Source organism: Nematolebias whitei, chromosome 5, assembly GCF_014905685.2.
Source record: "Nematolebias whitei isolate Nwh7 chromosome 5, NemWhi1, whole genome shotgun sequence".
NCBI lineage: Eukaryota > Metazoa > Chordata > Actinopteri > Cyprinodontiformes > Rivulidae > Nematolebias > Nematolebias whitei.
Genome location: NC_056502.1, coordinates 4,079,973 through 4,090,575, shown reverse-complemented (window position 1 = coordinate 4,090,575; position 10,603 = coordinate 4,079,973). Strand labels below are relative to the sequence as shown.

Here is a 10,603-nt window from a genome sequence, read left to right as displayed (position 1 = left end):
CGCCGTGTGTGTGTGTGTGCGTAACATCTGAACTCCTCGCTCCAGGTGTTCACACCTCCCACTTTATTGATTTCAGTTTTGACAGGTGTTGCAGAAGCGGCGCTGCAGGTACAGGCGCTCAAAGAGGCACGCGCTCACAAACTTCAAATATATTTACAAATAATAAACAATCAGTGACTCATAGGATGTGATATTTACAGTTATTACAAACCACACACACGCACGCGCACACACACACACGCCCGGCTGCAAAAACACGTCACATCGTCCGAACTCCGCCGCTCGAGTCAATGCCAAGAAAGGTGAGGAACAATACAAACAGTTTAATGAACAACCACTTCTAGTCGGAGCATTTCTGCAGAGGAACCGAGGAACACTTAGAAAAACAGTCGTAACAAAATAACCGGAGCTCTCATCGAGGCGAGCGATGTAAAAAAAGAAAGACTGTACAGGAGTTTTTTTTACACTTTCTGAAGCGGGTCGTTAACCAAAGGAAGACGCGTCGCCGACATCACAGATTGCATATGTCCCCCCCCCCCCCAGCTCTTCTGCAGGTCAGTCGTTTCCACCTCAGCTTATTTGCATGATAGTAAAAATTGCATACGACAATAATTGTGAAGCTCGTAGCGCGATTTAAAGCACATTTCTCCACTGAAGACGTTTAAGACACTTTTTGTTTTTACTGCCCATTCGAATCACATTTATAAATAGAACAAAAACAGGAGGGATTAAAAGAAAAAAAAAGTTGTGACAAAGTTTAAACAATCGAGACTAATTACATGAAATAAATAATGTCGGACAACATAAACAGTTTAATTCACATTTGTACGTGTGGCGATTCAGTTACAGTGACGGAAGTTCTGCAAAATAATCTAACACCGGCAGTGCCGTATCGTACAAGGCATTTGTTGGCATAGTTTCTTTTTTTTTTACAGTTACAATATAATGTCTATATATATTTATATTATATATCTTCCCTAACGGGTAATAAGTAGAGACTGAGCTGTTCTGTGAGACGCTCTGGACTCGTCCTCCAGCAGGATCCAGACTCTGAACCTCACGTTAAGGCCTTCACAACCGCTTGGTCCTCGATTTCATTCGCCGTTTGAAAATTAAAAAAACGAACTCCAGTTGAACATTACAGGACGACGATCAAACTCCCGGGGATTTTTTTTTTTTTTCTTTCTGAACAGAATCAGTAGCTCGACAACAGAAGTCAGTGTAAAACAACGTACATCGAGTGCAGCCAGCAACGTTTCCACGGCAACAAACTTACAAGAACTTTTATTTTGTGCAGATTATTAAAATGATGCATGAGTCTTTACAAGTTTTACAAAATTCAAAAAGTAGAACGTCCGAAACGTTTTCCAGTGTGTGAACGCCTCACGCCTCCTTCAGGCGCCGTCAGAACCCCGCTGCTCTTCAGTCTGAGCGGTTCTGCAGCCTTCAGTCGGGTTCTGCAGCAGAACCTCACAGTCCATGATTGAATCTGCGTGGGGGGAGGAGTCTATTCTTTATGAATCTGCGTGGGGGGAGGAGTCTACTCTTTGACCTCGTGCTCCGACTCGGCCTGAGCCTCGGCTCCTCGGCTCAGCTGCTCCTCCATCTTGATGGAGAAGATGGTGCTGTTGGTCTGCGTGCTCTCGTCCAGCTCCTTCAGCAGCTCCCCGCTCTCCCTGAAGTCCGTCAGCTCCTCGTCGAAGGCGGGGCTGCTCCTGCTGCTGCTGCTGCTGCTGTTGGCCGCCGTGTTGCTGCTGCTGCCGTTGTTGCTGCTCGGCTCTTTGGGCGCCTTGGCCGGGTGGTTGACGTAGAAGCGCTGGTTCTGGAAGAACTTGATGATGGTGAGCTTGGGTAGGTCCAGCTGGGCCGACAGGGTGTGGATGGCCTCCTCGTCGGGGTACAGGCCCACGTCCTGGATGAAGCTCTGCAGGATCCCCAGGGCCTCCAGGGAGATCTTCCCCCCGCTGCCGCGGGACTTCACGCGGCCACCCTCGTCCTCCAGTTCAGCCGGGCAGGCGGTGGAGGGCTGGCGGGGCGGCAGCCGGGGGCCGGGGGTCGGCTGCTGCAGCTGCAGGGGCTGCTGGGACAGAAGAGGCTGGGAGGGGTGGAGGGACAGGGAGGGTTGGTGCTGCTGCATCTGAGTCTGCTGAGACTGTGGAGGAGAAAACAGGAGAGCAGAGGTTAGCAGATAATCTGGACTTCAGTGGGAATGTTTCTCCAGATTATGCTGGATTTTAGAGGAAAAGTGTCTCCAGATTATTCTGGATTTTAGAGGAAAAGTGTTTCCAGATTATTCTGGATTTTAGAGGAAAAACATCTCCAGATTATTCTGGATTTTAGAGGAAAAGCATCTCCAGATTATTCTGGCCTCCTTGAAGGAATGCCCCCCACTGGTTCGCACATCCTGCACAAACGGAGGGGCAGAACTTCACTGAGCTGCTCAGATTAGCCGGATTATTCTGACGTTTCTGTCAGCGAGGCTTCAAGCTGCGTTTTGAAAATCAGAGCTTACTTTTGTAAACTGCATTCTTGGCTGTGCACATTATTCTGTTGTCCACCTCGTACCCACCTCGACCCCCCCCCCCCCAGATTTATGGATTAATTTGCTCCTTTAAAACGAAGGCCGTTTTTCAGCCTTTGCTATTTATGTTTTTAGATTTCAGACCACGTTTCTGTCTGAGGAGAACTCCAAACAGCTTTGAGACGAGTTGGAGACGCATCGGAAACTGTATCGAGAGAATTTGTGGCTCACTTTTTGAACTCGATGGATCAATCAATCAATCAATCAATCAACCTTTATTTAGATCAGACGTACGCCTCCGTGACTCTCAGTTGAAAACTACATAAAGCTGCTTCATCGTTGATGAGTGCGGCTCCACTCGTCTTCTCGGTTCTTCTCAGGTGACTTGCCGCTCGATTCCGCGCTCTGTGGGCGGGATCTTAACAGGTCATTGTGTTGGAGCCGCTCCACCTGTTGTCTCGCTCTATAATCAAACTTCCACTTGGTTAGATTATCCCGGCAGTGTCCGGGTGTAGCCACGCTGCACCATCATCCCTGATATCTCTGCCAATGAGCTCATTTCTTGTGGCGCCGTCCAGCTCAGCTGATCCAAACATCGGCCAGTAAAGTTCGGAAGGTCTGGACCTCATCGATGGTCCGTGGAACTACTTCTGGAGCCTCCATACCAGGGACCATCAAAAAACACCTGTCACTCAACACAATGAGACAGGAAGTGGAGGTCCAGATGTAGTTTTGCTGCACAGGTCATTCCTGTCTACTGGAGAACCTCAACTGATGCCATGTGAGGTGGAACCGATGAGACGAGGCAGCAGCAAAGCTCCTGGAGACCTCCTCATGGTCTTTGTTCACCAGCTGGTCTCAGCTCAGGTAATCTCACCTGTGGCTCTTGGATTATGTGTTCAGGATGACTCTCAGCTGCCTCTACACTTAACTTGAGCTCATTAGCCGTAAAATTGACTGATTTGTAGTTATTTGTACTGCTCATCCAGCGGTGACGGGAAGCACCTCCTGCTCATCCAGCGGTGACGGGAAGCACCTCCTGCTCATCCAGCGGTGACGGGAAGCACCCCCTGCTCATCCAGCGGTGACAGGAAGCACCTCCTCATCCAGGCTCCCGTCTGGCCAAACCAAACATCATATTTTTGTCCAACTGATTGCGTCATGCAGAGAAAATGATCCACTTTGGTCTTAGCTTTGTTCAGACCAGCTGTAGCTCTTCTACAACAGGTAAGATGTTAACTATTTATCAGTTTTACCCAGAAAGCCACCCCCACATGACCCAACTTAATCTTTACAGAAACGTTTCATCGGATCAGCTGATCTGGAAACGAGCACCTGGTTGAAGGTTTCCCTCGAAGAAGTCTCTCACGTGTCGTTTCCCTTCGTGTTTCTGGCGATGGCAGATCGTGCGTCTCGTCGGGGTGGAAGCAGCAGAGACACGGGAGCGAAGCGGCTCCCCGAGGCCGGCCCGCGCTGCGATGGCTCGGCTGATTAGCCGCAGCCCCGTTAGTGTAAACACGACGCACTGCTGTGTGTGTGTGTGTGTGTGTGGACAAGTGGGCGACTCGTGGTCCCTGTTGACCCCTTACAAAATGGCTGCTCTTTTATTCCCATATCTGAGCCAGAGGCTGTCGATGGCGCTTCATAAGCAGCTCTCTGCACGGACGAGCCCAGAGACGGTTTTTACGAACCCCATCCACGGAGTCCTGATGGTTCCCGTCGAGCAAATGTGAGCCGATGTGGCTGCGGCGTCACGTTGGTGAACGAGCGGCACAAAGTATTTAAACACTGGTCTTTTATGGACAGTGCAGATCCGCACCATTAATCCAGCAATAATCTCGTTTTATCAATCTGAAAACCGGTTCTGTTTGTAGAAAACTCTTGGATTTCATCTGCCGCCGAAACGGATCTGCAGCACAAATGTGATTAAATTATTTAATTCCAGTGAAGCGGAGTCTTTGTGAAACGGCTGGCCGTGTATCCAAGGAGCCAAACAAGGCGTGAGGCGCTCAGCTGTGGCGCGGACTTTTAATCGGAGTATTATTGTACTTCATTAAGATGTTTCTGCCGTTAACGGAGCCTTTGTGTTATTTGCAATTCATACGCCAGATGTCTCGTAGAACGCAGCTCCGGTAAATAAGTTCAGCCTGATGAGATCTTTGAAAACAGCTTTCGCTGAGAAGAAGCAACTCTGAAGCGTCGCTGTGGTTCTAATTTACACGAGTTTATTATAAATCTGAAGACTTGTTTATTTGTTTTCCTGGAATATTAGTGGAAAACGCAGAAAAGGACACAAATGGTGATTTGTTTGAGTTTTATTGGTTTTGTCTTCTTGTAAAAATTCATTCAGATGCAAATAGGTTTAATTTTTATTGGAAGTTTGAAAAAGTTCCATTTTCTCCAATTAGATAAACCATTTACCAAATTAAAAGTCAAGCAGTTCTCGAAGGAATGCGTTTTGTTTTAAACTAAAATTATTTTTCATTATTTCAAGAAGTCACACATTGTGAATGACTCTCAGCTACTACCACACCAAATTTTAGCTCAACGTCTGTAAAATCAACTGAATTTTAGATATTTTTTTGTTTCCTGAAGTCAGTTGGCTGTGGCGGCCATCTTGCACCAGGTTGACTCCAAAGGTTAAGGAGACTTTGAAGCACGTCAAACAATGAAAACCTGAAAGTGATTAAAATCTATCCTGTGGTTCATGAGTTATTTTGCTAACAGACAGTCACAAAGACTGGCACAAACATTATTACCCATCTTCTCATCTCTGCAACATTTCAGGTAAATTGGTGAGAATAGAAATGTAATCCAGTACAGAAGCTGTGTTTTTATGCATTTGTGGTAATTTTTCGTGTATTTTTCCAGCGTATTAAGTTCTGACCCGTTTGGACCCGAGGACGCCGGGCGCTCACCTGCAGCTGCTCGGTGGGGACGTGAATCAGGTGCGTGGGCCGCTCGCTGTGGTGCTGCTGGCTGGCGCTGCTCTCCTGCTCGTAGATGGCGTCGCGCTCGGTCTGCGGGAGGCTCAGGAAGCGCCGGATCATGGAGAGGTTCTCCCAGAGAGTCCGGTTCTCCGGAGACGGATCCTCCTTCCAGCGCAGCAGCTCGCAGAGCCAGCCCTTCATATAAACAAACAAACAAACAAACAAAAACAGGAAGCTTCAGTCCATGTTTACGTTTGAACAGAAACTCCTCAAACAGCCGAACTTCGACGTCTTCACCTGCTGGAAGTGGAGCCATCGTGCCGGAGCTCGTGTCCGGTTTTATTTCAACAAACACAACGTCCATCATATTTAACAGATACAGTGTGATGTGGTAGTAGCTGAGAGTTGTTCACATCGCACGCGCCGAGCGTGGCACAAAACGACGGTGAGTTGTGCACCTCTTCAAGGAAACCTGCGCCTGAATTTATCCATGAAGTTCAGACGATCGAAGAGAATCTGAAACGTTTCTGAGAAAAAATTAACTTTTTCCAGAAGTGGAGTCGACTCGAAGCAGACGAGTCTGGACGACAACATGAACCACTCGAGGTCAAGCAGCGCAGCGGGAGGCCACGATTAAACGTGACGACACACACGGAGCACCTCTGGGAGGAAAGTGTGCTTGAAATGATCCAGCAGAGGGCCACGAAACACAGAACAGGCAGAACCACAGCCTGAACAAACGGTGAGGTACTCGGAGCACTCGGGATCAAAATACACTGGAATCAACTCTGTTAGCAAAATTAGAACATTAGAAACATCTGATCTAAAGATGATGCAGAAGAACTGGTCCATGCATTTGTCACGTCTAGACTGGACTATTGCAACGGTTTATTATCTGGGTGTACAAATACTTCTTTAAAACGTCTTCAGTTGATCCAAAATGCTGCTGCCAGATTCTTAACTGGAGTTACTGGGAGAGATCATATCTCTCCAGTTTTAGCTTCTCTCCATTGGCTCCCTGTCAAATCCAGAATAGAATTCAAAATCTTACTTCTAACCTACAAAGCCCTCAACAACCTAGCTCCATCTTATATTACAGATCTTGTTGTTCCATATTTTACTAACAGAGCACTTCACTCTCAGACTGCAGGTTTACTTGTGGTTCCTAGAGTTTCCAGAAGCAGAATGGGAGGAAGATCTTTCAGTTCTCAGGCTCCTCTCTTGTGGAACCAACTTCCAGTTTCTGTCCGTGAGGCTGACACATTGTCCAGTTTAAGACTTTACTTTTAGATAAATCCTATAGTTAGGGTTGGCATCTTATGCTGCTATAGGATTAGACTACTAGAGGTCAAATTGACCTAATTTCCTTAAATGAATTGTTAAAATTGAATAGTTTTCATTTGATATTATTTCTATCAGGCTCTGACACCTGTCATACAGGGACCTAACAGCCCGTATCAAAGGGCCTGGTACCCCATACTCCCAGAGTACCCCCCACAGGGCCCCCCGAGGGACGCGGTCGAAAGCCTTCTCCAAGTCCACAAAGCACATGTAGACTGGTTGGGCAAACTCCCACGCACCCTCCAGGACCCTGCTGAGAGTGTAGAGCTGGTCCAGTGTTCCACGGCCAGGACGAAAACCGCACTGTTCCTCCTGAATCCGAGGTTCGACTATCCGACGGACCCTCCTCTCCAGAACCCCCGAATAGACCTTACCAGGGAGGCTTAAGAGCGTGATTCCCCTGTAGTTGGAACACACTCTACGGTCCCCCTTTTTGAATAGGGGGACCACCACCCCGGTCTGCCAATCCAGGGGAACTTCCCCCGATGTCCACGCAACATTGCAGAGTCGCGTAAGCCAACACAACCCTACAACATCCAGAGCCTTAAGGAACTCTGGGCGGATCTCATCCACCCCTGGGGCCCTGCCACCGAGGAGCTTTTTAACCACCTCGGTGACCTCAGCACCAGAGATTGGAGGGCCCGACCCAGAGTCCCCAGGCTCCGCTTCCTCAGTGGAAGACGTGCCGGTGGGATTGAGGAGGTCTTCAAAGTATTCCGCCCACCGACCCACAACATCCCGAGTTGAGGTCAGCAGCAAACCACCCCCACTATAAACAGTGTTGGTGGCATACCGCTTCCCCCCCCTGAGACGCCGGATGGTGGACCAGAAACGTCTCGAAGCCGTGCGGAAGTCGTTCTCCATGGCCTCTCCGAACTCCTCCCATGCCCGAGTTTTTGCCTCAGCAACCACCCGAGCCGCATGTCGCTTGGACTGCCGGTACCCATCAGCTGCTTCCAGGGTCCCACAGGCCAAAAAGGCCCGATAGGACTCCTTCTTCAGCCTGACAGCATCCCTCACCGACGGTGTCCACCATCGGGTTCGAGGGTTGCCGCCCCGACAGGCACCGACAACCTTGCGGCCGCAGCTCTGGTAAGCCGCCTCGACAATAGAGGCACGAAACATGAGCCTGGTCCGCATCGCCGGCAGTAAGTCGGGCTTGTTCCCGGTGAGAGTTGGACTCCGCCAAGGTTGCCCTTTGTCACCGATTCTGTTCATAACTTTTATGGACAGAATTTCTAGGCGCAGCCAAGGTGTTGAGGGGATCCGTTTTGGTGGCCTCAGAATTGCGTCTCTGCTTTTTGCAGATGATGTAGTCTTATTGGCTTCATCAGATCGTGATCTACAGCTTTCGCTGGAGCGGTTCGCAGCCGAATGCGATGCGGCCGGGATGAAGATCAGTTCCTCCAAATCCGAGGCCATGGTCTTGAGCCGGAAAAGGGTAGAGTGCCCTCTCTGGGTCAGGGAGGAGGTCCTACCCCAAGTGGAGGAGTTCAAGTATCTTGGGGTCTTGTTCACGAATGAGGGAAAAATGGAGCGTGAGATCGATAGGCGGATAGGTGCAGCGTCTGCAGTGAAGCGGGCGCTGTACAGGTCTGTCGTGGTGAAGAGAGAGCTGAGTCAAAAGGCGAAGCTCTCAATTTACCGATCGATCTACGTTCCCACCCTCATCTATGGTCACGAGCTTTGGGTTGTGACCGAAAGAATGAGATCTCGGATACAAGCGGCCGAAATGAGTTTTCTCCGCAGGGTGTCTGGGCTCTCCCTTAGAGACAGGGTGAGAAGCTCGATCATCCGGGAGGGACTCGGAGTAGAGCCGCTGCTTCTCCACATCGAGAGGAGCCAGTTGAGGTGGCTTGGGCATCTGTTTAGGATGCCTTCTGGACGCCTCCCTGGTGAGGTGTTCCGGACACGTCCCACCGGAAGGAGGCCCAGGGGAAGACCCAGGACACGCTGGAGGGACTACGTTTCTCGGCTGGCCTGGGAACGCCTCGGGATTCCCCCGGAAGAGCTGGCCCAAGTGGCTGGGGAGAGGGAAGTCTGGGCCTCCCTACTTAGGCTGCTACCCCCGCGACCCGACCCCGGATAAGCGGAAGAAAATGGATGGATGGATGGATTATTTCTATCTTAACCTGCCATTGTGTATCTGTTCTTACCAAACCCAGCCGGTTGAAGAAGATGGACGCTTGTCCTGATCCTGGTTCTGCTAAAGGTTTCTTCCTCATGAGGGAGTTTTTCTTTCCACTGTCGCCTTCATGCTTGTTCAAGATGAGAGTTCAGTGATGGAGTTAAACTCAAAGCTGCTCCTCAGATAAATAAAGTTAAATTATTATTTTTATAAATGAATGTTTCTGTTCAGGCCCTGAGACGACTTCTGTTGTGACTTGGAGCTTTAGAAATAAACTGAACTGAAAAATATCTCATGACCCATTAATATGAAACTCGGAACAAATTCTGCCCGTCCATCATCTTCACCCTCTTTTAAATCAAGTTCAGCCTTTTCTTCCTGCAGAACAAACATGTCTGTGACTCGGAGAATCTTAAAGGCGCCGAGCTAAAGCTTGGTGTGGTAGTAGCTGAGAGTCGTTCACAGCACGTCACATACAGGTTTGACCCAAGCAGCCACAACTACTTCTCAACATCCAACCCGGTATTTAGATTTGAATAGAAAGAGTTGTTTGACTTCAGCAGATTTATACGAGTAACCGCGGCGACGATGACGGAGGAGTTAGTTTGAGACAGAGGGACTCTTCAGAGGCTCGCTGACGTGGTCCGACACGTCCACTTCACCACCTGAGGAAGACGGGAAATAACGTGATGAAGCTGCAGGAGAGGAGAGACGTAAAAAGAACAAGGAGGACGGCCGGACCGAGAACGCACAGAGGTGTGTGTGTTTTACGGAGGGATGCTCTCTCAGCCGGGTGGTGCGTCCTGGCAGCGCGACAGAGCGGCGCTGTTATCTCCCGGCCAGTGCGCGGCAGCACCTTTCATTTCCACAGGATTACACCGTGATGACGGTCACACACACACACACACACACACACGCCACACTGCATACAAGAGATAACTCAGCAGTTTGGTCGTCCCCTGTTCCAACTCCTCCCATAAGCCACATCAAACCCAGGAGGGCTTTTGGAGGAAGATGAGGTGGGGGGGGAGACATAAAGAGGGGAGGGAGGAAGGGAGAGGTGGGTGGGGGGCGAGCAGAGGGGGCCATAAAGCCTGCGTGCCCACCTTGTTCCTTTGCCACGTTTATTGTTGCGTTTTTAATTTGCATGCAGAGGGATTTGGACGGCGCTCCGATTGGGCTGTCTGTGGTTTCAGCTGATTCGGTATTGAAGAACGAACACACACACACACACACACACACACACTCACCGCACACCATCTTGTCGAAGCCAGAGAAACAGTACCCAAGCCCAACGCTGGAGTAATCCAATTCAAACACTCCCCAAACCAGCAGGATTAAACCCAAAGCAGCAGAGCCAATCAAACAAAGGCGCGACGTGAACTCCATCTCAACGCCAGGAAGTCCATTTGATGAAATAAACGACTTTATTAGTTTACACGTGTGAATGTTTCGTCCTCACCTCCTGCCTTTGATCAGAACAGCTCACGGGTCCAAACTAAAAACTGAGAAAGATGAACTTGTTGTTTGTGACGGAGCAGCGGTGAACTCCGAGGACGGTCAGCAGATTTTTGTCTAATTGCATCGTTTCCACAGAACAGGCAGCGAGACGGGAAGAGAGAGAGAGACAGAGTCAGAGAGACAGTCAGAGTCAGAGAGACAGTCAGAGTCAGAGAGACAGTC

General features: G+C 49.5%; 1 protein-coding gene across 1 annotated transcript in view; it reads right to left on the bottom strand.

The window, feature by feature from the left end:
• Window positions 1-363: 363 nt before the first annotated feature.
• The window catches only part of LOC119409233 (DNA-binding protein SATB1), a 72,011-nt gene continuing 61,771 nt past the window's right edge, over window positions 364-10,603 (bottom strand). The window contains exons 11-12 of the mRNA XM_037676078.1: window positions 5,440-5,646; window positions 364-2,152 (exon numbers count right to left, since the gene is read on the bottom strand). Coding sequence (XP_037532006.1) covers window positions 1,541-2,152; window positions 5,440-5,646 — 819 coding nt within the window. The 3' untranslated portion in view covers window positions 364-1,540. The remainder of the gene's footprint in view (window positions 2,153-5,439; window positions 5,647-10,603) is intronic.